This window comes from Triticum urartu, chloroplast, assembly GCF_003073215.2.
Source record: "Triticum urartu chloroplast, complete genome".
NCBI lineage: Eukaryota > Viridiplantae > Streptophyta > Magnoliopsida > Poales > Poaceae > Triticum > Triticum urartu.
In genome coordinates, this window is record NC_021762.1 from 1 (window position 1) to 25,082 (window position 25,082).

The window sequence follows — 25,082 nt, forward strand, 5'->3', positions numbered from 1 at the left end:
AAAGAAATACCCAATATCTTGCTAGAACAAGATATTGGGTATTTCTTTCTTCAAAAATTCTTATATGTTAGCAGAAAAACCTTATCCATTAATAGATGGAACTTCAACAGCAGCTAAGTCTAGAGGGAAGTTGTGAGCATTACGTTCGTGCATTACTTCCATACCAAGGTTAGCACGGTTGATGATATCAGCCCAAGTATTAATAACGCGACCTTGACTATCAACTACAGATTGGTTGAAATTGAAACCATTTAGGTTGAAAGCCATAGTACTAATACCTAAAGCAGTGAACCAGATTCCTACTACAGGCCAAGCAGCCAAGAAGAAGTGTAAAGAACGAGAGTTGTTGAAACTAGCATATTGGAAGATTAATCGGCCAAAATAACCATGAGCAGCCACAATATTATAAGTTTCTTCCTCTTGACCAAATTTGTAACCCTCATTAGCGGATTCATTTTCAGTAGTTTCCCTGATCAAACTAGAGGTTACCAAGGAACCATGCATAGCACTGAATAGGGAACCGCCGAATACACCAGCTACACCTAACATGTGGAATGGATGCATAAGGATGTTGTGCTCTGCCTGGAATACAATCATAAAGTTGAAAGTACCAGAGATTCCTAAAGGCATACCATCAGAAAAGCTTCCTTGACCAATAGGGTAAATCAAGAAAACAGCAGTAGCAGCTGCAACAGGAGCTGAATATGCAACAGCAATCCAAGGACGCATACCCAGACGGAAACTAAGTTCCCACTCACGACCCATATAACAAGCTACACCAAGTAAGAAGTGTAGAACAATTAGCTCATAAGGACCACCATTGTATAACCACTCATCAACAGATGCAGCTTCCCAAATTGGGTAAAAGTGCAATCCGATCGCCGCAGAAGTAGGGATAATAGCACCAGAGATAATATTGTTTCCATAAAGTAAAGAACCAGAAACAGGCTCACGAATACCATCAATATCTACTGGAGGGGCAGCGATGAAGGCGATAATAAATACAGAAGTTGCGGTCAATAAGGTAGGGATCATCAAAACACCGAACCATCCGATGTAAAGACGATTTTCAGTGCTAGTTATCCAGTTGCAGAAGCGACCCCACAGGCTTGTACTTTCGCGTCTCTCTAAAATTGCAGTCATGGTAAGATCTTGGTTTATTCAAATTGCAAGGACTCCCAAGCACACGTATTAACTAGAATATAGATAATAGAAGGCTTGTTATTTAACAGTATAACATAGACTATATACCAATGTCAACCAAGTCAGCCCAAAGATTAGCTATCCATATAACTAAATTAACCAAACCAATAATTTTGTATTTGTAAATGAAGTGAGTCAAAGTGAAAAACTTTGATGGGTCTTTTCTATATGGGTTGCCCGGGACTCGAACCCGGAACTAGTCGGATGGAGTAGATAATTCTTCCTTGTTACAATAGAGAAAAATCCCTCCCCAAATCGTGCTTGCATTTTTCATTGCACACGACTTTCCCTATGTAGAAATAGCCAATTTCTATTCCAAAGAGGAAGTTCTACTAATTTTTTTAATTAGTAAGTTGATTCACCTACTCTTTATTATAATAAAAAGAACATTTCAGAATGAAAAATAGAAAAGTTTTTTCTTGATCATTTATCAACCCTTTCCTGTTTCTTAATTTCGTCTAATGATTAATTAAGAGGGTTGACCAGGTCATTGATACGTATAATATCCAAATACCAAATACGCTCAGTGTGTGATCCACAGAAAGAAAAAAGAGTTGTTTTGGTGAACATCAAAGAAAAAACTTGCTCTTCTTCCATAAAAAATTCTTCTAAAAATGCCGAACCCAATCGTTGCATAAAAGTTCGTACCGTGCTTTTATGTTTACGAGCTAAAGTTCTAGCACATGAAAGTCGAAGTATATACTTTAGTCGATACAAAGTCCGTTTTTTCGAAGATCCACTATGATAATGAAAAAGATTTCTACATATCCGACCAAATCGATCAAGAATATCCCAATCTGATAAATCTGTCCAAATGGGTTTACTAATAGGATGCCCCGATCCAGTACAAAATTGAGCTTTTGATAAGTATCCTATGAGGAGAGTAGCGGGGACTATGGTATCGAATTTTTTCATTCGAGTATCTATTAGAAATGAATTCTCCAGCATTTGATTCCTTACTAACAAAGAACTTTTTTGTACACTTGAAAGGTACCCCATAAAATCGAAGCAAGAGTTTGCTAATTGGTTTATATGGATTCTTCGCGGCTGAGTCCAAAAACAGAAATAATATTGCCAGAAATTGATAAGGTAGCATTTCCATTTCTTCTTCAAAAAAAAAGTGCCTTTTGATGCAAGAATTGCCTTTCCTTGATATCGAACATAATGCATAAGAGGATCCATAAAGAACCATAGGGTTTTCCGAGAAAAACCAGGGTACATTATCCCAAAATGTTCCATCTTCCTAGAAAAGTGGATTCGTTCCAGAAAAGTTCCAGAAGATGCTAATGGTAAGCAAGAAGATTGTTTACGAAGAAACAACAAAAAAAATTCATATTCTGATACATAAGAGTTATATAGGAATTGAAATAGTCTTTTATTTTCTTTTTTGAAAAAAAAAATGGATTTCATTGAAGTAATAAAACTATTCCAATTCGAATAATAGTTGAGAAAGAATCGCAATAAATGCAAAGATGGAACATCTTGGATACGGTATTGAAGGAGTTGAACCAGGATTTCCAAATGGATAGGATAGGGTATTTCTATATGTGATAGATAATCCAAATGCAAAAATTTGTCTTCTAAAAAGGGAAATATTGAATGAATAGAGCGTAAATTCTGAAACTTTGGTATTTCTTTTTCTTTCAGACAAAAAAATTCCCGTAGCGAGAATGGGATTTCCACAACGATCGCAAACCCTTCAGATAGAATCTGAGAATAAAACTCAGAATAAAAATAATTTTTGTAATCCAATAATCGATCTTGGTTAGGATGATTAACCGAGTTATCCAAAAAATTCTGCTGATACATTCGAATAATTAAACGTTTCACAAGTAGTGAACTAAATTTCTTGTTATTACAACTAACAACTATTTCCACAGGTTCAGAACCATTTAATCCATAATGGTGGGCAAATGCATAAATATATTCCTGAAAGAGAAGTGGGTAGACAAAGTATTGTTGACGAGATTTATGTTTTTCTGAATACCCTTCGAATTTTTCCATTTGTATTTCTACTTGAATCAGAGAGAAGAAGCATTTCTCGGTTTATCGAATGATGATACATAGTGCAATATGGTCAGAACAGGGTGTTGCATTTTTAATACAAACCCTGGAAAGAAAGGGAGTCTAATCCACAGATCTTTTTCTGCTCCTTTTCTACCCAATTAGTTTATGTTTGTTCTAATTAAAAAAAAGAACAGAACAAGTTTTTTATTTTTGCAGGCCAATCGCTCTTTTGACTTTGGAATACAGCCTCTTTATCAATATACTGCTTCTTTTACACATTCAATCCATAACATCCCTTATTCAATCCATAATCAAGAATAATTAGGATTTCTAAAAAAAAAAGAAAAAATAAAGGGTCCACTCATAGGAAAACCCAACCTTTCCCCGCATCCGGCACTAATCTATTTTTAACGTCTAATTAGAGCGGGGAATCATTCCAATTAGGAAGTTCAGCTCGTTGCTTTTTATTTTACCAGAATTGGAGCCAGGCTCTATCCATTTATTCATTAGACCCAGAAAATCGTAATTTTGGATTCCATTCAAAAAAGATTGATTTTATTACGACATGCTATTTTTTCCATTCATTACCTTTGAGGATCAGTCGTGGTCTTCTAGACTCTACCAAGAGTCTGGACGAATTTGTTGTTTCATCCAAATGTGTAAAAGATCATAGTCGCACTTAAAAGCCGAGTACTCTACCATTGAGTTAGCAACCCAGATAAAAAAAGGATCTTAGATACGATCGAAATCCAAAAATCAATGGAATTACACCGCGCGCTTCTGTCAAAACATTGAACTAGCAAGACATCAAAAGATTTTTTTTATCGACCATGAAAAACACTCAAATGCCAAAACGAACAGGTCCGGTGAAATTCCACTAAAGTAAAGTTAAAAAAAGAGCGACCCTAATCACGATGGCCAAATTCTCCTTATTTTTAGCGATTTTTATTAACAAAAAATATATATTATAAAAAATATATATTATATTGTATGAGAATACATGCAAGAGGAACACCCTTATCATTTGAGCGAAGTGTAGGCGGAAAAATTGAATATGGAGTGAGGATAAAGAGACCCATCTATCTACAAATTCTATTTGTTCAATAGACCTTTGTCAATGGAAATACAATGGTAAGAAAACAAATTAGATAGAAAAAGTAAATAAAATAGGGGCTTATGTTGGATTGGCACGATATAATATAAATCCAAATAGGATTAAAAAAGAGGTAAATTGTGTCTAAATAATTAGACAACTAGGAATACTAATAATCTTCTCCTATCCTATTTTTTGATTCATTTAGTTCTTCAATTAACTCAAAGTTCTTTCTTTTTCTTTAAAGAATTCTGCCTTCCTTAAAATATCATAAACAGTTCTTGTTGGTTGAGCACCCTTTTCAAGGAAATAGAGAATAGCTGGAACATTTAAACAAGTTTGATTCTTTATCGGATCATAAAAACCTACTTTTTGAAGATCTCTTCCTTCTCTTCGAGATCGAACATCAATTGCAACGATTCGATAGACAGCTTATTGGGATAGATGTAGATAAACAACGCCCCCCCCTAGAAACGTATATGAGGTTTTCTCCTCATACGGCTCGAGAAAATGATTCGAATTTCTGTCGATAATAATAGAAATTAGACTATGACGTGCATTAATTTCCTTACAGAAAAAACAAATTTCATTTATACTCATGACTCAAGTGGGCTAATTTTGCCTGACAAACTTCGAAGGCAAAATCCTTCCAAAATTTTTGAGTCGTCTTTAAACTCTTTTCTTTGTCTCATTTCGAACGAATTGACTTTTATTCCTTATTCTAATCCAACTCTGTTGTTGAGACAATTGAAAATTGTGTTTACTTGTTCTGGAATCCTTTATCTTTGATTTGTGAAATCCTTGGGTTTAGACATTACTTCGGGAATTCCTATTTTTTTCTTTCAAAAGAGTAGCAACATACCCTTTTTTCTTATTTCCTTCGATAAAGCATTTATCTCTTCTATAGAAATCTAATAAGAGGGATTGATTCTGATATACTTTTATTGGACTTTCTTCTTATTTTAACCTTTCGATTTATTTCTATATTAAGGATAGACTGACAAAGTTGGCCTAATTTATTAGTTTTCACTAACCCTAGATTCTTTCCCTTGATAAAAAAAATTCTGTCCTCTCGAGCTCCATCGTGTACTATGTTACTTAAACCCAGCGCAAATTTGGTTCGGAACGAATAGAACAGGCTATGTCGAGCCAAGAGCATTTTCATTACTATGGAAAATGATGGATAGCAAAATCCACAATCGATCATGTCCTTCAAGTCGCACGTTGCTTTCTACCACATCGTTTTAAACGAAGTTTTACCATAACAAACATTCCTCTTTTCATTGCAAAGTGGTATAGAGAATTGATCCAATATGGATGGAATCATGAATAGTCATTGGTTTAGTTTTTTTATACTAATTAAAACTTGCTATCTATGGAGCAATATGGATAAAAGAAAGTAAGTATTTATCCGGGAAGCCTCCGCCAAGATCCAATTTATTTAAACCCATATTAAAATTCTATCATATGAATGAAACATAGTTTGAAAAAGACGACTAAACAAGTTTGCTTAAAACTTATTTATTCTTAAATTTCCACCCTCAACGGATGGCTCGAGATGATCAATCTTGAAGTGAGAAAAGAAGGATTGACTCTTCCTCAATAAATAAACTATCAACCTCCAAAAAAGTTTAATTAATTTAATTACTAGAATTAGAATTCTAGTAGTAATATATTTTTTCAGTACCAAAAACAATTAACTATAATAACTAAATAAACTATTCCAATGAAAAGATTGAAAGTTTTTGGTAGTTATAGAATTCTCGTACTTCTTCAACTCGAATACCAAAAGGAAGAAAAAAATATGACTAAGTGATTTTATAGTAGAGGCATATCCTGAATGTGCTTGATAGATCCCATTTTTTCATGAAAATAAAGATAGTCAATTTGACTGGACTTAAGACTTTATTATGTTTTCTGAGAAAGAATAAGATATCATTATTCTCTTTAATAAACTTTTGTCTCGTACGGAATACTATATGATTTCACCGTTTGTTTCATCAGAAACAATCTGGGACGGAAGGATTCGAACCTCCGAGTAACGGGACCAAAACCCGCTGCCTTACCACTTGGCCACGCCCCATTTCGGGTTTTATGCGACACTAATAAACACTAGTATGTTTATTTGTTATTCGTCAATACCATTTCAATTACATAAAAAAGGAGGGATATTCTCTTGCTAGTATTCTACACATGCGGATAATATAGAATCAAAAAAATGCATTGATCATTACATGGAATTCTATTAAGATATTATATGAAAGTCGAATTTATTCCACTCTCATTTGAGAGTGCGAATACAAGGAGGTATTTTGTGTTTGGGAAAGTCCGAAGAAAAAAGATTTTGAATCTGCCTTTTCCTTCTTTCCCTTAAAAAAATAACTCAAGAAAAATCCAATTATTTACTCTACAAGAATGAAATGCTTGTTATGCCTAATATACTTAGTTTAACCTGTATCTGTTTTAATTCTGTTCTTTATCCTACTAGTTTTTTCTTTGCCAAATTACCCGAAGCTTATGCTATTTTCAATCCAATCGTGGATATTATGCCTGTTATACCTCTATTCTTTTTTCTATTAGCCTTTGTTTGGCAAGCTGCTGTAAGTTTTCGATGAAATCTTTAGTACTCTGTATGCCAAATTGAATGATGTGTTCATTCCAAAAAAATTTTAAAATGGGTAAAAGCCGAGAAGTTTTATATTTTTATATTATGAACCTTCGATTCTAAAATTTAAATTCTTCTACATTGAATGGGTAGCTACAGCAATAAATTTGGATCAGCCTTTCTACTCCCCTGCACCTAGGTTGAGCAGGTACCTAAAGGTACCTACACAATACCTAACCACCTAACCCTATTTTTGCTATTGATAAGAGTGCTTATTATAAAAGAATTCTTGCAATTTTTTTCAAGAATTCTTTTTTGCATTTTTAGGTATAAAAAAAAACCATCCTAGTGGATCCGTGTGGTAAGGAAAAACTGGTAATCTATTCCTTAAAAAAAAATCTTGGAGATTATGTAATGCTTACTCTCAAACTTTTTGTTTATACAGTAGTGATATTCTTTGTTTCACTCTTTATCTTTGGATTCTTATCTAATGACCCAGGACGGAATCCTGGACGCGAGGAGTAAAAATTCAGTTTTTTTTTCTTATTGGATTTGTTTCGTACATTTATCTATGAGAAAATCCGGGGGTCAGAATTCTTTCCAATTCGAAAGTCCCAAATGATCCAAGGGAGCGGAAAGAGAGGGATTCGAACCCTCGGTACAAAAAAATTGTACAACGGATTAGCAATCCGCCGCTTTAGTCCACTCAGCCATCTCTCCACGTTCCAAAGCGAAAGGTTTCCGTGATATGATATAGGCAAGAAATAAGAAATAACGGTTGCAAAAAACCCCTTTTTTTTCTTTCAAAAGTCTATAAAAATTATATTGCCAATTCCATTTTAATTATATTCTTTTTTCTTAATGTTAATAAAAAAAGAAGAAAATTCTTGTTTTTTCTTTCTAAAAATCGATATTGGCCGAGAGACAATCAAATAGATTTTCTCTTTAGCGGGCATTTCCATATAGGACTTGTTATAATTATAATAAAACAAGCAGGTTATATAAAAAAAACGCTTTTTTTGTCGATTATTTATCAAGAAAGCAAAAAGGGTTCTTATCAAATCCACCATAAAATTGGAAAGAAGCATAAAGTAAGTAGACCTGACTCCTTTAATGATGCCTCTATCCGCTATTCTGATATATAAATTCGATGTAGATGAAATTGTATAAGCGAATTTTTTTTATTTCCTTAGACTTAGACCGCGCAAGACAAGAATTTTTCGCTATTTACGATTTCATATTCTTGTTACTAGATGTTCTATAGGAATAAGAAGAAATCGCAACTCCTTTGCGCTACACATAAAATTGGATTTCGAAGGTCCATTTTTTTTTTCAGAATCCTCTATTATTTTAGTTCTTCCACCCATGCAATAGAGAGGGAATGGGAAAAGAAGGGTTACTTTTATTTGCATTTTTCCCTTAAAAGATAGACTTTGAAATAGGAGTCTTGGAATAATGCTGAATTCAAAGGTTTATTTCTTTCTATAGTATAAGAAAAACAATTTATTTCTATTTCTATAGTATAAGAAAAACAAATAGTATAAGAAAAACAAATCGAATCAAATTCATGGATTTACCACGACCTCGGTTGTGACTGTGACTCCATAGATAAAAATGGGAAATTTCTCTCTTCGAGACCATTGAAAAAGGGCATTGAACGAGAAAGAAATCGTCCACAGATAATAAAACTATCATATGCCTTGGAAAGTGATATGAGGTGCTCGGAAATGGTTGAAGTAATTGAATAGGAGGATCACTATGACTATAGCCCTTGGTAGAATTCCTAAAGAAGAAAATGATCTATTTGATACTATGGATGACTGGTTACGAAGGGACCGTTTCGTTTTTGTAGGATGGTCTGGCCTATTGCTCTTTCCTTGTGCTTATTTCGCTTTAGGGGGTTGGTTTACAGGGACAACTTTTGTAACTTCTTGGTATACCCATGGATTGGCTAGTTCCTATTTGGAAGGTTGTAATTTCTTAACCGCAGCAGTTTCTACCCCTGCCAATAGTTTAGCACACTCTTTGTTGCTACTATGGGGGCCCGAAGCACAAGGAGATTTTACTCGTTGGTGTCAATTAGGCGGTCTATGGACTTTTGTAGCTCTCCACGGGGCTTTTGCACTAATAGGTTTCATGTTACGCCAATTTGAACTTGCTCGGTCTGTTCAATTGCGGCCTTATAATGCAATCTCATTCTCTGGTCCAATTGCTGTTTTTGTTTCTGTATTCCTTATTTATCCACTGGGGCAATCTGGTTGGTTCTTTGCGCCGAGTTTTGGCGTAGCAGCGATATTTCGATTCATCCTTTTCTTCCAAGGATTTCATAATTGGACGTTGAACCCATTTCATATGATGGGAGTTGCCGGAGTATTAGGTGCGGCTCTGCTATGCGCTATTCATGGAGCGACCGTAGAAAACACTCTATTTGAGGACGGTGATGGTGCAAATACCTTCCGTGCTTTTAACCCAACTCAAGCTGAAGAAACTTATTCAATGGTCACTGCTAACCGCTTTTGGTCCCAAATCTTTGGTGTTGCTTTTTCCAATAAACGTTGGTTACATTTCTTTATGCTATTTGTACCCGTCACCGGTTTATGGATGAGTGCTATTGGCGTAGTTGGCTTGGCTCTGAACTTACGTGCCTATGACTTTGTTTCCCAGGAAATCCGTGCAGCGGAAGATCCTGAATTTGAGACTTTCTACACCAAAAATATTCTTTTAAACGAGGGTATTCGTGCGTGGATGGCAGCTCAGGATCAGCCTCATGAAAATCTTATATTCCCTGAGGAGGTTCTACCACGTGGAAACGCTCTTTAATGGAACTTTCGTTTTAGCTGGTCGTGACCAAGAAACCACCGGCTTTGCTTGGTGGGCTGGGAATGCCAGACTTATCAATTTGTCCGGTAAACTGCTTGGAGCTCATGTAGCTCATGCCGGATTAATCGTATTCTGGGCCGGAGCAATGAACCTATTTGAAGTGGCCCATTTCGTACCAGAAAAGCCCATGTATGAACAAGGGTTGATTTTACTTCCACACTTAGCTACTCTAGGTTGGGGAGTAGGGCCAGGGGGGGAAGTTCTAGATACTTTTCCGTACTTTGTATCTGGCGTACTTCACCTAATTTCCTCCGCAGTCTTAGGCTTCGGTGGCATTTATCACGCGCTTCTGGGACCCGAGACTCTTGAGGAATCTTTTCCATTCTTTGGTTATGTCTGGAAAGATAGAAATAAAATGACTACAATTTTGGGTATTCACTTAATTTTGTTAGGTCTAGGTGCTTTTCTTCTAGTACTCAAGGCTCTTTATTTTGGCGGTGTATATGATACCTGGGCCCCTGGGGGGGGAGATGTAAGAAAAATTACCAATTTGACCCTTAGTCCCAGTGTTATATTTGGTTATTTACTAAAATCTCCTTTTGGTGGAGAAGGGTGGATTGTTAGTGTAGATGATTTAGAAGATATAATTGGTGGGCATGTATGGTTGGGTTTTATTTGTGTATTTGGCGGAATTTGGCATATTTTAACCAAACCCTTCGCATGGGCTCGCCGTGCATTTGTATGGTCTGGAGAAGCTTACTTGTCTTATAGTTTAGCTGCTTTATCTGTCTTTGGTTTTATCGCTTGTTGTTTTGTATGGTTCAATAATACAGCTTATCCGAGTGAGTTTTATGGACCCACCGGGCCAGAAGCTTCTCAAGCTCAAGCATTTACTTTTCTAGTTAGAGACCAGCGTCTTGGAGCTAATGTGGGATCCGCTCAAGGACCCACAGGTTTAGGTAAATATCTAATGCGTTCCCCAACTGGGGAGGTTATCTTTGGAGGGGAAACTATGCGTTTTTGGGACCTTCGTGCTCCATGGTTAGAACCTCTAAGGGGCCCCAACGGTTTGGACTTGAGTAGGTTGAAAAAAGACATACAACCTTGGCAAGAACGACGCTCAGCAGAATATATGACCCACGCTCCTTTAGGCTCTTTAAATTCCGTGGGTGGCGTAGCTACCGAGATCAATGCAGTTAATTATGTCTCTCCTAGAAGTTGGTTATCAACTTCTCATTTTGTTCTAGGATTCTTCTTTTTTGTGGGCCATTTATGGCATGCAGGAAGAGCCCGAGCTGCTGCAGCAGGTTTTGAAAAGGGAATCGATCGTGATTTGGAACCTGTTCTTTACATGAACCCTCTTAACTAAGATTTTCTTATTTATACCTGTTCTACTTTTTTTCTGTTCTGGCTCGGTTATTCCATCTAGCCGAGCCATTCATTCCTTTTTATGAAAGAAAGATAAGGGACAGAAAAAAAAAATAAATAAAAATGAAAGAAACAAACGTATTCAATAAGCAAAAGGAGAGAGAGGGATTCGAACCCTCGATAGTTCCTAGAACTATACCGGTTTTCAAGACCGGAGCTATCAACCACTCAGCCATCTCTCCACAGCCTAATCCTTATTTTACTCCTACAAATAGAACATAGCCATATAAAAAATAAAAAGATTTATTAGCCTCTAGAAAGATATCAGATACAAGTTCCTTTTCGATATATCTCTGTATACTGTATACACGGATACAGGATCCGCTATACCCGCTTGTGAAATAAAGAGTAAATAATCTCTTCTCACCCCCATATCCAAATAAAAAAGCGGTTTAAGTAATAAATTTGAATTAAAGAGAAGAATCAATGGATTCATGATTAAACCCCTCCTACTTCTTGTATTTTTTTACAATTTTGGTTTAAGTGAGGGATCAAATATGTAGTCAACTTTATTTGATGGTAGCTTGGAGGATTAGAAATATGACTATTGCTTTCCAATTAGCTGTTTTTGCATTAATTGCGACTTCCTCAGTCTTAGTAATTAGTGTACCCCTTGTATTTGCTTCTCCTGATGGTTGGTCAAATAATAAAAATGTTGTATTTTCCGGTACATCATTATGGATTGGACTAGTCTTTCTCGTAGCTATTCTGAATTCTCTCATTTCTTAAATGAAATTTGGTTAATATTTATTAACCCCATAAAAAAGAAATAATAAAGGCCATTTCTTCTAAAAAATTAGAATAGTGAGACGTATTAAAACGCAATTTGCGTTCCGAATTGCTAGCTCTTCTCTTTCAGTATTATGAAATTCCATTCCCATTAGAATATTCATTGACAGATAATAAAAAAAGGAAAACTCTAATATAATAGAAAATGAAATGAAACGGTCGACCCAGACATAGAAGGTCGACCCAGGCGGATATACGCTATAAAATATATACCGTAGCGAGCGTAGTTCAATGGTAAAATATCTCCTTGCCAAGGAGAAGATACGGGTTCGATTCCCGCCGCTCGCCCGCTTAATTTATCAAAGTACTATGATAAAAAGTTTAGTCTAGTTAACTGTTTAACTACTTATATTAAATTAAGTATTAATTAGGTGTTAGTCTAGTGCCGTATCCCTTACTATCTTACCCTTCCTTTGCATCCCACTCAAAAAAAGAGGGCGCTCCAGAGGCAGAAATAGAACTCGCCAACAGAGCTCCAAAAATTGGGTATTAACTGAGACAAACAACGGGCAAACTTTTTTTAAAGGGAAGGGAGAGGTAGACTGTCCCTTTCGTTTCATTTTTATTTTCTGCAGGGTAGGGAGAGGCCTTGCGCCTTCTTTTTTTGAAGGCAAGTGACTTCGCAAACTGCTCAATTTTGCCCTCTAGGGCCGGGAACTAATGAATAAAAAAGGGTTGGATACGCCCCTCTACCATACATATCTAGAGAAATAGAATAGTCCTTTTATACAGACTGCTAAGTGCGGAGACGGGAATCGAACCCGTGACCTCAAGGTTATGAGCCTCGTGAGCTACCAAACTGCTCTACTCCGCTCTGGAGTACCAGAAACTGGTGGACAAAAAAGGCTTGAATACAAGCCTCTAACATGTCTAGACAAATAGAATACTCCTTTTATACAGAATGGAGCGGGTAGCGGGAATCGAACCCGCATCGTTAGCTTGGAAGGCTAGGGGTTATAGTCGACGTTGGTTGATTATTTTTAACGTCTCTAATTCAAAACCGAACATGAAATTTTGATTTCATTCGGCTCCTTTATGGATATTCTCACCACTTAACATCTATGTCAGCTTTTCTATTTGAATGGAACCAAAGCTCTCCGCTTTCTAGATGATCCTTATAGAGTAGGAGATAGAAATTCTATCTAAATTCATCTAATCTACTTACTTCGTTCCCTAATTTCATTCAAGAGATCCTGAGGAAAAGAATTGGGTTTCCACCGAGCTGAAACAATATGCGGATGGTTCTAGTAAACCAAAACTATCGTTTTTTAGCTATTTGGCTTCCTTATTCCTTATTTTAAGAAGATTTAGTTACGATTGGAAATCAACTTTTTTGTATCTTCATCCATAGATCCTTTACTCATATTTTCAAAATTGGAATACTTAATCCAATGCAAAATTATGCTTCGCGACTCTGTACTCATAATCCTATTTTTATTTTGGATGCAATTTAAATTAGTCTTTGGATACAAATCGCCAGAATGTATATTCTTCCTCAATATGCTATTGAGAGGAAAAGGATTTAATCCTTTATAAGAACTAAAGTTTTCATCGGAATATAAAAATAAAAAACTTAAGGATGCCTTAAGTATATCATTTCAAATTCAGTTATTAATAGAACGAATCACACTTTTACCACTAAACTATACCCGCTACATTGTAGATTATGGTATAAATGGTACCCTTTGTCAAGGATAGCCATTTGACAAGAAGGCTAATTCCCCCTTATTGAATCAGATGGAAGAAGGTTCATGACACTGAGCCGTTGGTACTTCTACTTCGATCGCTCGCCTTTACTTTAGGATTTAGATAGCCCCTCTGGTCTGTAAAAAAAATCTTTTCTTACCATGCTAATAGCGCCTGAACCAAATGTATTTATTTTGATTAGGATCCTATTCTACGGTTACGACTACAATAATAATTATTTACTTTGCAAGGACGTAAGTGTGTCAGACTGCTAAATTGTTTTATTATTCCTACAATATAAACTAGGGGATATAGGGGGTAACACTGTCCCTATAAATTCCTTTTTTCCTTTTCTTTTTTGTCCAGAATTGAACAAAAAAGAAATTATGGAAGATGTTTTCTTCCCCCATTAAGTCCGAGCCATAGAGTAAGAGTGAGATGAGTTTTCCAAATTCATCATAGACTTTCCCTATGGCTTGATAGAAGTAAGCAGCAAAGAGTCGTAACTTAAAGAAAAAAACGGACAGGGCCGACAGATTTACCTGATGTAAAGAAGATCCTAAAAGTCTCTGATTAGTCGACTCTCTCCATTTAACACTTTCCTCTCTCTCCTTTTTTCCACTGACTCAATTCTAGTTTATTAGATTCTTGTTTAAAAGAATGCAAAAAGTTCAATAGAACTAAGAACACATAAAAAATAGCATAGAGGATCAAGGCCATTACCAAAAGTTCCTCCCAAGGATCCTATATCCTATTGGGTATCTGTTCCCCGCCTTTTCCCGCTAGGATCGGAAATCTTATATTTTCCATATCCATATACCGTTGAATCCTTGGGGTTCCAGAATCCGCCTATTTTACTAGTCTTCGGAAACGGAAAACCCTGAACCAAGAAGAGTTGGATATGTTATGTAGGGTATGTTTTTTTTATTAATTTTATTTTGAGCTCTCAAGATATCGATATATACATATACAATCTCTACATAATGTCTCTCTCTCTATCTCTATATATTATATATATAATATGTACATTATGCAGTAGACCCATAATGGGAAATCCAAGTGGCTAATTTTTGAATTAAATAAAAAGCCCTTTTAACTCAGTGGTAGAGTAATGCCATGGTAAGGCATAAGTCATCGGTTCAAATCCGATAAAGGGCTTTTTAAATTAGTGGTAGAGTAATCTCGTGCTAAGACGTAAGTCGTTGGTTCGAATCTGATAGAGTACTTTTCTACTAAATTGATTCACTTTTTTTCTTTGTTTTTGAAACTTTCTCTATATTTTTAGAGAATTTTATGACTTAGTGCGGGATGGATGCATTTTTGGTATGAACACTAAATGAAGCACGGAGAATTAATCTATAACGATCAACTAAAAAAAATCCTAGATGAAAACATAACAGAAAAGTTGGAAAAACTCTTTGCTTTGGATCTATTTATACTTTTCGAGTATATTGACAATTCCAAAAAACTGCTCATACTATGATTATAGTATAATCACGAGCGGTTGTATATGGCCCTATCGTCTAGTGATGCCCCTATCGTCTAGTGGTTCAGGACATCTCTCTTTCAAGGAGGCAGCGGGGATTCGACTTCCCCTGGGGGTAGGGAGTATTATGAAAGGAGGTTAATCATAGATTAGCAAAAACCCTAGAATAAATTCTTCCTGGGTCGATGCCCGAGTGGTTAATGGGGACGGACTGTAAATTCGTTGACAATGTCTACGCTGGTTCAAATCCAGCTCGGCCCAAACCAAAAATCTAGGGCTTCGTGAGTATGAACTAAATCCTTTTGTTTTTCTTCCATAAAATAAAATGTCTGATCTATAGAAATAAAAGATAAAGAAAAAAGGGAAATTTTTTTTCTAATCCATATCTCTCTCATTCCTTTCTTACAAACAAAAGAGTTTTTCTTATTGAAGGCTGGATTATTATCCATTTTTAGTGATAAAAAATCACGACATACTAGTTATGTCACTCTCACTATACCCACGTATAATATAATATGTGGGTATGTAGTATATGATTCGTCTATTTCTTAGAGTACGAAAGACGAATCGAATCTTCTTATGGTTCTATTTAAGAATGGGTATGCCATACACCCCGCGGGGATTGTAGTTCAATTGGTCAGAGCACCGCCCTGTCAAGGCGGAAGCTGCGGGTTCGAGCCCCGTCAGTCCCGAACTAGGGTTCAATGAATGGAGAAATTGATATTTCCTTTTTCCATGAAAAAAAGGGGCAGGGAGCAAGATCAAATACCCACAGGGCACCCTTACTTCACTTTTTTATTTTGCATCTCTCATTAAAGAGGGAGGGAGGGCATATAGGAATTTTTTTTCACTACTCCCAATCGATAAAGAAAGACACACATACGATATGTGGATTAGTAGAATTTAGGATATTATATTACTCTATCTTTCTTTATGATGATACCATCCTCATCTTAATTTCCTATTCCACTCTTATGGAATAGAGTACCGGTATTTTACCGGAATCCATACATAAATCGTATTCCCTTTTTATTTCAGACCTCTTTTCCCCATCTCACTTCTACTGCTTATTTGGATGTCTATGTGACCCATAGAAAGTGAAAGTTGGTCATATAATACATACATAATTGTATGTATAACTATAAGAAAAAGGAAGGGAAATTGTATAAGATTAAGAAAGTATAAGATTAAGAAAGCTCGTGGGTTAGAGATATAGAAAAGAAAAAGTAGAAAAGGATTAAAAAAGAGGGAATTCCTAATCCAATCAAAAAACCCATTTTGGTCTTAGTGTGGATAGAGGATCTTCCTATGTTATACTATATAACTCTCATCCGTGAAATATAACTCTCATCCATGAATTGATTTGATAGATCCGATATTCATAATATTGAATTGATTCAGTATTATCAGAATGCAAGCCCTACCCTTGAATTTACAAGATACCCCTTTTTCCTCTCCATGGGATTACATCCCGAGTTATTGTGAAAATAAAAAATAAAGAGGTTATGGAAGTCAATATTCTCGCATTTATTGCTACTGCACTGTTCATTCTAGTTCCTACTTCTTTTTTACTTATTATTTATGTAAAAACAGTCAGCCAAAATAATTAATTGGAATTCCAATTAATCATTGAAGAAATTAAAAAGGGATTAAATAAAAAAAATCCAAGTCTTAAATGAAAGGATCTGGTTGGAATCTTAAAGTGTGGTAGAAAGAACTACATATAGTTTTTTCTACGACACTTTAGATTCTTTCTATTATATTATCTTTGAATCTACATAGAATAGATTAGTAGATTGAAATAGTTAAGTAGTCTAATTCAATTTCTTTTTTCATTGCATCCACTTAATTTCAATCAGGTCAAAATAAAAAAATCTAAGACAATTCTTGACCAAAGAATCCATGGAAGGAAAGAAAAATAATATGAAGAATAGACTATAGTAAAAAGTAAAAGGAAATGGAAAATGTGTGATATGCCGTGAATAGTTCCGTGGAAGAAAGTCTAATTTTCTTATGTATAGAACTTTTTTTAACCATTCGTCATTTCTAGTAGAAATTCTGAATTGGTATAATGGCTCTTTCTTACATTACAACTTACAATACAAGAGTTTCTTACAGGAGTGAAACAAAACTAAAGAAAAAGATTAAAGAATAACGTTTGACAAAATGATTAATGCAAAATGATCCATTAAAGAAAAGAATTGATACAACAATTTGATTACTTAATCAATTAGTAGTATCCCTAGAGTCCACTCCTTCCCCATACTACTAGTGAAAGAGAAAATGTAAAGACTACCATTAAAGCAGCCCAAGCGAGACTTACTATATCCATCTAAATTATGTCTCCTATTTCTATGAAGGGATTATTCTACTATTGATCAATAATCATAGTGGAATCAAGGGTACAGAGTCAAAAAGGGATTCCGCCCTAAGGCCATGGATCAATCAGTTCAAGGAATTTACTCCTAACAAATTCTTATAGGAATTCTGGTAGAATTAGAGAGCATTAAAAATACGAGATACTATAGCCCTTTTTTCCTTAAAAAAGAAAGAGTACGGGAATGATGTCCTGAATAGAAGAAGCGGGAATAGGAAGATTTTTTATTCCTTTTGTTACTCTTTTTTTTTTTAAGCAAAGGACGCCCGAATATACCATAAAATTATCGATAGATAAATATTTATTGGATACCTACCTTACCTAATGTTTATTTTTGACCTAAACCCTGCAGCCTTGCTTTGTATCATTCTATGAAAGAATGAAGAGATTTTATCCATAATACAACTCCTAAATTGATTTTTGATCGACCTATTTAATCTGATTCTCGTTAGAATTAAGTAGTCCTTACTTTAGTGTATGTAGGTAACATAAGATGTACGATAAAAAAATGTATAATAATTAGTAAGTCTTGATATTCTTTCGTGGAGTCCCTTCTTGAATCTTAGATTGAAAAAAAAAAAAGAATGCCCCTTAGGGACCTTTCTTTGGATACCAAGATTTCTGACATCTTATCCTCGTATTTTAAAATTATCAAATCGAATCTCAATTAAGAACCAATTCAAATTCATATAATAAAAGAATAAGGAAACACTACCTCACCCCTATTGATAACCATTTTGGCCACTACCGTCAAAACAAACCCTAACCCTAGTTTGAGGATAGAACTATGGTATGGTTTCTCTAAACCCAGTATCGGCAGGCCCAGTTACTCTCTTGCCCGAACTTATGCGAAGTAAAAATTTATCGAATTCGATCAGCACTATAAAAAAAACCTAAGTATTTTATTGATCAGGCGGCACCCAGATTTGAACTGGGGATAAAGGATTTGCAGTCCCCTGCCTTACCGCTTGGCCATGCCGCCAAAAAATCCGATCAAAAATCTAGAAAACAGCAAGTATTCATCCACGTTTTCTTACGAAAAGCCCCTTTTATTTTGAATATAATTCTACTTACTTTTTTCCAATCTTTTTCAAAAAATCTATTCCTGCTTTTTTTGATCCAGTTTCTATTATTCTCCTCGATAGATTCTATCTTAAAACATACATTGTTAACACAATAAAACTTCCCATTTCTTTCTATTGAGATGAAAAAGAAGAAAAAGTGGATTTCTATTCACAGGCTGCAAAATTCAGAATAAATTGGAACCGTTAACTAGAATTCTCTTTTTTTTATTGCAGTAGTGAACTACTCTTAAATCGGTATTATCTCCCCCCCTTCAATGGCATAATAAAATATTATGGCTTTATGCTTAATCCGTGTATAGGTAAACTTTAGGTCCGAACAGCATTATTATCCAAAGATCCCCTTTATGTACATATCTCTATGGGGAATCATGCTTTAATTTTTCAAAGTATTAAATTAAATATCTTGAATAAAAAAAGGAAATTTGCTCTGATATAGAGTATAACCTGACTATCTTGGCGTACCCAAGTGAAATTACGATAAAAGAAAAGCATGGATATGGGGAGAGGTGGATAACTAGATTGGCATGTACTTAAAAAAGGGACTTACTTTATTTTAGAATTCCACAATGAAATACTGAATTTTCTAGCAATTATACTACTCCGATCCGAAATAAAAAAGAACCCTCAAATTATTTTGAGAAATTAAAGTAAGCACGCTATTCTAAATCGAAGTAAAGTCAAACTTTCTAGTATATTATATTACGGCTTTATTACATTCATAGAAAGGAGATAAAATGAGAAATCTTTGCCATCCAATCTGATTAGAATATCATAACATAAAGTATAAGTGGCAGAATTTTTTTTGTAGGAATGTTTTATCAATTCATTTTCATTTCATTTGTACCCCTGGCAAACTCGAACTTTCGTCCAAATGGTCTCTATTCATATGTATGAAATACATATATGAAATACGTATGTGGAGTTCCCTAGAATTTCATGTGATTCAGTAAACAGAATATAGATTCCATGATTGCTAGATCGATCCATAGGGATTGATGAAGAGTGAGCTGATAATGGAATTTTTCTTTGATAAACAGGAAACTTAAGATTAAGATGCTCCGGAATGGAAACGAGGGAATGTCCACAATACCCGGATTTAGTCAGATCCAATTCGAGGGATTTTGTAGGTTCATTAATCAAGCCTTGGCAGAAGAACTTGACAAGTTTCCAACAATTAAAGATCCAGATCACGAAATTGCATTTCAATTATTTGCGAAAGGATATCAACTGCTAGAACCCTCGATAAAAGAAAGAGATGCTGTGTATGAATCACTCACCTATTCTTCCGAATTATATGTATCTGCGAGATTAATTTTTGGTTTCGATGTGCAAAAGCAAACCATTTCTATCGGAAACATTCCTATAATGAATTCCTTAGGAACCTTTATTATAAATGGAATATACCGAATTGTGATCAATCAAATATTGCTAAGTCCTGGTATTTACTACCGCTCGGAATTAGATCATAAGGGAATTTCTATCTACACTGGCACTATAATATCAGATTGGGGGGGGAGATCGGAATTAGCAATTGATAAAAAAGAAAGGATATGGGCTCGCGTGAGTAGAAAACAAAAGATATCTATTCTAGTTCTATCATCAGCTATGGGTTCGAATCTAAGAGAAATTCTAGATAATGTTTCCTACCCTGAAATTTTCTTGTCTTTCCCGAATGCTAAAGAGAAGAAGAGGATTGAGTCAAAAGAAAAAGCTATTTTGGAGTTTTATCAACAATTTGCTTGTGTAGGTGGGGACCTGGTATTTTCGGAGTCCTTATGCGAGGAATTACAAAAGAAATTTTTTCAACAAAAATGTGAATTAGGAAGGATTGGTCGACGAAATATGAATCGGAGACTTAATCTTGATATTCCTCAGAACAATACATTCTTGTTACCACGAGATGTATTGGCCGCTACGGATCATTTGATTGGAATGAAATTTGGAACGGGTATACTTGACGATGACGATATGAATCACTTGAAAAATAAACGTATTCGTTCGGTTGCGGATCTGTTACAAGATCAATTCGGATTGGCTCTTGGTCGTTTACAACATGCAGTTCAAAAAACTATTCGTAGAGTATTCATACGTCAATCGAAACCGACTCCCCAAACTTTGGTAACTCCAACTTCAACTTCAATTTTATTAATAACTACTTATGAGACCTTTTTTGGCACATACCCGTTATCTCAAGTTTTTGATCAAACGAATCCATTGACACAAACTGTTCATGGGCGAAAAGTGAGTTGTTTAGGTCCTGGAGGGTTGACGGGGAGAACCGCAAGTTTTCGGAGCCGAGATATTCATCCGAGTCACTATGGGCGTATTTGTCCAATTGACACGTCTGAAGGAATCAATGTTGGACTTACTGGATCCTTAACAATTCATGCGAGAATTGATCACTTGTGGGGATCCATAGAGAGTCCGTTTTATGAAATATCTGCTGAGAAAGCAAAAGAAAAAAAAGAGAGACAGGTGGTTTATCTATCACCAAATAGAGATGAATATTATATGATAGCAGCAGGAAATTCTTTGTCCTTGAATCAAGGTATTCAGGAAGAACAGGTTGTTCCGGCTAGATACCGTCAAGAATTCTTGACTATTGCATGGGAACAGATTCATGTTAGAAGTATTTTTCCTTTCCAATATTTTTCTATTGGGGGTTCTCTCATTCCTTTTATTGAGCACAATGATGCGAATCGGGCTTTAATGAGTTCTAATATGCAGCGCCAAGCAGTTCCGCTTTCTCGGTCCGAGAAATGCATTGTTGGAACTGGATTGGAACGCCAAACAGCTCTAGATTCGAGGGTTTCCATTATAGCCGAACGCGAGGGAAAGATCATTTCTACTGATAGTCATAAGATACTTTTATCAAGTAGTGGGAAGACTATAAGTATTCCTTTAGTTAACCACCGTCGCTCTAACAAAAATACTTGTATGCACCAAAAACCCCGGGTTCCACGGGGTAAATCCATTAAAAAAGGACAAATTTTAGCAGAAGGAGCTGCTACAATTGGGGGCGAACTTGCTTTAGGAAAAAACGTATTAGTAGCTTATATGCCATGGGAAGGTTACAATTTTGAAGACGCAGTACTAATTAGCGAACGTTTGGTATATGAAGATATTTATACCTCTTTTCACATCCGGAAATATGAAATTCAGACGGATACGACAAGCCAGGGCTCCGCTGAAAAAATCACTAAAGAAATACCACATCTAGAAGAACATTTACTCCGCAATTTGGACAGAAATGGAGTTGTTAGGTTGGGATCCTGGGTAGAAACTGGTGATATTTTAGTAGGTAAATTAACGCCTCAGATAGCGAGCGAATCATCTTATATCGCGGAAGCTGGATTATTACGGGCCATATTTGGCCTTGAGGTTTCCACTTCAAAAGAAACTTCTCTGAAATTACCTATAGGTGGAAGAGGGCGCGTTATCGATGTGAAATGGATCCAAAGGGACCCGCTCGACATAATGGTTCGTGTATATATTTTACAGAAACGTGAAATCAAAGTTGGGGATAAAGTAGCCGGAAGACATGGGAATAAAGGGATCATTTCCAAAATTTTGCCTAGGCAAGATATGCCCTATTTGCAAGATGGAACACCCGTTGATATGGTCTTCAATCCCTTAGGAGTACCCTCCCGAATGAATGTGGGACAAATATTTGAAAGCTCGCTCGGATTAGCGGGGGATCTGCTAAAGAAACATTATAGAATAGCACCCTTTGATGAGAGATATGAGCAAGAGGCTTCAAGAAAACTTGTGTTTTCAGAATTATATGAAGCCAGTAAAGAAACAAAAAATCCATGGGTATTTGAACCCGAGTACCCGGGAAAAAGCAGAATATTTGATGGAAGAACAGGCGACCCCTTTGAGCAACCTGTTCTAATAGGGAAGTCCTATATCTTAAAATTAATTCATCAAGTTGATGAGAAAATTCATGGGCGTTCTACTGGGCCCTACTCACTTGTTACACAACAACCGGTTAGAGGAAGAGCCAAGCAAGGGGGACAACGAGTAGGAGAAATGGAAGTTTGGGCTTTAGAAGGATTTGGTGTTGCTCATATTTTACAAGAGATACTTACTTATAAATCTGACCATCTTATAGCTCGCCAAGAAATACTTAATGCTACGATCTGGGGAAAAAGAATACCTAATCATGAGGATCCTCCAGAATCTTTTCGAGTGCTCGTTCGAGAACTACGATCTTTGGCTCTAGAACTGAATCATTTCCTTGTATCTGAAAAGAACTTCCAGGTTAATAGGGAGGAAGTTTGATCGGAATAAATATAAATTCTTTTCTTATTTCTATTTTATGATTGACCAATATAAACATCAACAACTTCAAATTGGACTCGTTTCCCCTCAACAAATAAAGGCTTGGGCTAACAAAAACCTACCTAATGGAGAAGTCGTTGGCGAAGTCACAAGGCCCTCTACTTTTCATTATAAAACCGATAAACCAGAAAAAGATGGATTGTTTTGCGAAAGAATCTTTGGACCCATAAAAAGCGGGATTTGCGCTTGTGGCAATTCTCGAGCGAGCGGAGCTGAAAACGAAGACGAAAGATTTTGCCAAAAATGCGGGGTCGAATTTGTGGATTCTCGGATACGAAGATATCAAATGGGATACATCAAACTCGCATGTCCCGTGACTCATGTGTGGTATTTGAAAGGTCTTCCTAGTTATATCGCGAATCTTTTAGATAAACCTCTTAAGAAGTTGGAGGGCCTAGTATACGGCGATTTCTCTTTTGCTAGGCCCAGCACTAAAAAACCCACTTTTTTACGATTACGAGGTTTATTCGAAGAGGAAATTGCATCCTGTAACCACAGCATTTCTCCCTTTTTTTCTACCCCAGGCTTTGCAACATTTCGAAATCGGGAAATTGCGACAGGAGCAGGTGCTATTAGAGAACAATTAGCAGATTTGGATTTGCGAATTATTATAGAGAATTCTTTGGTCGAATGGAAGGAATTAGAAGACGAGGGGTATAGTGGAGATGAGTGGGAAGATAGAAAAAGACGAATAAGAAAAGTTTTTTTGATTAGACGCATGCAATTGGCGAAACATTTTATTCAAACAAATGTAGAACCAGAATGGATGGTTTTGTGCTTATTACCGGTTCTTCCTCCCGAATTGAGACCTATTGTTTATAGGTCTGGAGATAAAGTAGTGACTTCAGACATTAATGAACTTTATAAGAGAGTTATCCGTCGGAACAACAATCTTGCCTATCTATTAAAAAGAAGTGAATTAGCGCCAGCAGATTTAGTAATGTGCCAGGAAAAATTGGTACAAGAAGCCGTGGATACACTTCTTGATAGTGGGTCCCGCGGGCAACCGACGAGGGATGGTCACAATAAAGTATACAAATCACTTTCAGATGTAATTGAAGGTAAAGAGGGAAGGTTTCGCGAGACTCTGCTTGGGAAACGGGTCGATTACTCGGGGCGTTCTGTCATTGTTGTGGGTCCTTCGCTTTCATTACATCAATGTGGATTACCTCTAGAGATAGCAATAAAGCTTTTTCAGCTATTTGTAATTCGCGATTTAATCACGAAACGCGCCACTTCTAATGTAAGGATTGCTAAAAGGAAAATTTGGGAAAAAGAACCCATTGTATGGGAAATACTTCAAGAAGTTATGCGGGGACATCCTGTACTGTTAAATAGAGCACCTACCCTGCATAGATTAGGCATACAGGCCTTTCAACCCACTTTAGTAGAGGGGCGTACTATTTCTTTACACCCATTAGTGTGTAAGGGTTTCAATGCGGACTTTGATGGAGATCAAATGGCTGTTCATCTACCTTTATCCTTGGAAGCTCAGGCAGAAGCCCGTTTACTTATGTTTTCTCATATGAATCTCTTATCTCCCGCTATTGGGGATCCTATTTGCGTACCAACCCAAGACATGCTTATCGGGCTTTATGTATTAACGATTGGAAAGCGTCGAGGTATTTGTGCAAATAGATATAATAGTTGCAGAAACTACCCAAATCTAAAAGTAAATTACAATAATAATAATAATTTTAAATATAGGAAAGATAAAGAACCCCATTTTTCTAGTTCTTATGATGCACTGGGAGCTTATAGACAAAAACTAATCAGTTTAGATAGTCCCTTGTGGCTACGATGGAACCTGGATCAACGCGTCATTGGGTCAAGAGAAGTTCCGATTGAAGTTCAATATGAATCTTTGGGGACTTATCATGAGATTTATGCCCACTATCTAATAATGGGAAATAGAAAAAAAGAAATTCGTTCGATATACATTCGAACCACTCTTGGTCATATTTCTTTTTATAGAGAAATAGAGGAAGCCATACAAGGATTTAGTCAGGCCTATTCATACACTACCTAAACAAGAAAGTTAGATTCGGCGATGCCCCTCCCCTTTCGGGGGGCATTCCGATTTCCCTAGTATCATCATTATTTGCCACGCGAATCCAGATTGAGATTGAGGCAATTAAGTTAATTAAATTTTCGAATCA

At 36.0% G+C, this 25,082-nt stretch overlaps 12 protein-coding genes and 11 non-coding genes across 23 annotated transcripts; 13 read left to right on the plus strand and 10 right to left on the minus strand. All coding sequences in view use genetic code 11, as the record gives it.

The window, feature by feature from the left end:
• Positions 1-81: 81 nt before the first annotated feature.
• On the minus strand, positions 82-1,143 carry psbA (photosystem II protein D1). Its single transcript has one exon. The coding sequence runs from the start codon at positions 1,141-1,143 to the stop codon at positions 82-84; it is 1,062 nt and encodes a 353-aa protein (YP_008239229.1).
• A 221-nt stretch (positions 1,144-1,364) lies between these two features.
• trnK-UUU lies at positions 1,365-3,934 on the minus strand. The gene is made up of 2 exons: positions 3,897-3,934; positions 1,365-1,397 (listed from the first exon to the last, which is right to left on the minus strand). It is a non-coding gene; the product is annotated as a tRNA-Lys (tRNA).
• matK (maturase K) lies at positions 1,669-3,207 on the minus strand. Its single transcript has one exon. It carries the CDS (start codon positions 3,205-3,207, stop codon positions 1,669-1,671), a length of 1,539 nt encoding a protein of 512 aa, YP_008239230.1.
• A 585-nt stretch (positions 3,935-4,519) lies between the features above and the next one.
• rps16 (ribosomal protein S16) lies at positions 4,520-5,566 on the minus strand. Its single transcript has 2 exons — positions 5,522-5,566; positions 4,520-4,732 (listed from the first exon to the last, which is right to left on the minus strand). The coding sequence occupies exons 1-2, from the start codon at positions 5,564-5,566 to the stop codon at positions 4,520-4,522; spliced, it is 258 nt and encodes an 85-aa protein (YP_008239231.1).
• A 747-nt stretch (positions 5,567-6,313) lies between these two features.
• On the minus strand, positions 6,314-6,386 carry trnQ-UUG. The gene has a single exon. It is a non-coding gene; the product is annotated as a tRNA-Gln (tRNA).
• A 346-nt stretch (positions 6,387-6,732) lies between these two features.
• On the plus strand, positions 6,733-6,918 carry psbK (photosystem II protein K). Its single transcript has one exon. It carries the CDS (start codon positions 6,733-6,735, stop codon positions 6,916-6,918), a length of 186 nt encoding a protein of 61 aa, YP_008239232.1.
• A 404-nt stretch (positions 6,919-7,322) lies between these two features.
• psbI (photosystem II protein I) lies at positions 7,323-7,433 on the plus strand. The gene has a single exon. The coding sequence runs from the start codon at positions 7,323-7,325 to the stop codon at positions 7,431-7,433; it is 111 nt and encodes a 36-aa protein (YP_008239233.1).
• A 107-nt stretch (positions 7,434-7,540) lies between these two features.
• On the minus strand, positions 7,541-7,628 carry trnS-GCU. Its single transcript has one exon. It is a non-coding gene; the product is annotated as a tRNA-Ser (tRNA).
• Positions 7,629-8,666: 1,038 nt separating this feature from the next.
• psbD (photosystem II protein D2) lies at positions 8,667-9,728 on the plus strand. Its single transcript has one exon. The coding sequence runs from the start codon at positions 8,667-8,669 to the stop codon at positions 9,726-9,728; it is 1,062 nt and encodes a 353-aa protein (YP_008239234.1).
• psbC (photosystem II CP43 chlorophyll apoprotein) lies at positions 9,676-11,097 on the plus strand. The gene has a single exon. It carries the CDS (start codon positions 9,676-9,678, stop codon positions 11,095-11,097), a length of 1,422 nt encoding a protein of 473 aa, YP_008239235.1.
• A 153-nt stretch (positions 11,098-11,250) lies between these two features.
• Positions 11,251-11,338, minus strand: trnS-UGA. The gene has a single exon. It is a non-coding gene; the product is annotated as a tRNA-Ser (tRNA).
• Positions 11,339-11,696: 358 nt separating this feature from the next.
• On the plus strand, positions 11,697-11,885 carry psbZ (photosystem II protein Z). The gene has a single exon. The coding sequence runs from the start codon at positions 11,697-11,699 to the stop codon at positions 11,883-11,885; it is 189 nt and encodes a 62-aa protein (YP_008239236.1).
• Positions 11,886-12,162: 277 nt separating this feature from the next.
• On the plus strand, positions 12,163-12,233 carry trnG-UCC. The gene has a single exon. It is a non-coding gene; the product is annotated as a tRNA-Gly (tRNA).
• Positions 12,234-12,685: 452 nt separating this feature from the next.
• trnfM-CAU lies at positions 12,686-12,759 on the minus strand. Its single transcript has one exon. It is a non-coding gene; the product is annotated as a tRNA-Met (tRNA).
• Positions 12,760-14,717: 1,958 nt separating this feature from the next.
• trnT-GGU lies at positions 14,718-14,789 on the plus strand. Its single transcript has one exon. It is a non-coding gene; the product is annotated as a tRNA-Thr (tRNA).
• A 373-nt stretch (positions 14,790-15,162) lies between these two features.
• Positions 15,163-15,235, plus strand: trnE-UUC. The gene has a single exon. It is a non-coding gene; the product is annotated as a tRNA-Glu (tRNA).
• A 61-nt stretch (positions 15,236-15,296) lies between these two features.
• On the plus strand, positions 15,297-15,378 carry trnY-GUA. Its single transcript has one exon. It is a non-coding gene; the product is annotated as a tRNA-Tyr (tRNA).
• A 357-nt stretch (positions 15,379-15,735) lies between these two features.
• trnD-GUC lies at positions 15,736-15,809 on the plus strand. Its single transcript has one exon. It is a non-coding gene; the product is annotated as a tRNA-Asp (tRNA).
• Positions 15,810-16,622: 813 nt separating this feature from the next.
• On the plus strand, positions 16,623-16,727 carry psbM (photosystem II protein M). Its single transcript has one exon. The coding sequence runs from the start codon at positions 16,623-16,625 to the stop codon at positions 16,725-16,727; it is 105 nt and encodes a 34-aa protein (YP_008239237.1).
• Positions 16,728-17,359: 632 nt separating this feature from the next.
• petN (cytochrome b6/f complex subunit VIII) lies at positions 17,360-17,449 on the minus strand. The gene has a single exon. It carries the CDS (start codon positions 17,447-17,449, stop codon positions 17,360-17,362), a length of 90 nt encoding a protein of 29 aa, YP_008239238.1.
• Positions 17,450-18,405: 956 nt separating this feature from the next.
• trnC-GCA lies at positions 18,406-18,476 on the minus strand. The gene has a single exon. It is a non-coding gene; the product is annotated as a tRNA-Cys (tRNA).
• A 1,156-nt stretch (positions 18,477-19,632) lies between these two features.
• rpoB (RNA polymerase beta subunit) lies at positions 19,633-22,863 on the plus strand. The gene has a single exon. It carries the CDS (start codon positions 19,633-19,635, stop codon positions 22,861-22,863), a length of 3,231 nt encoding a protein of 1,076 aa, YP_008239239.1.
• Positions 22,864-22,900: 37 nt separating this feature from the next.
• rpoC1 (RNA polymerase beta) lies at positions 22,901-24,952 on the plus strand. Its single transcript has one exon. It carries the CDS (start codon positions 22,901-22,903, stop codon positions 24,950-24,952), a length of 2,052 nt encoding a protein of 683 aa, YP_008239240.1.
• The last annotated feature ends 130 nt before the right edge of the window (positions 24,953-25,082 follow it).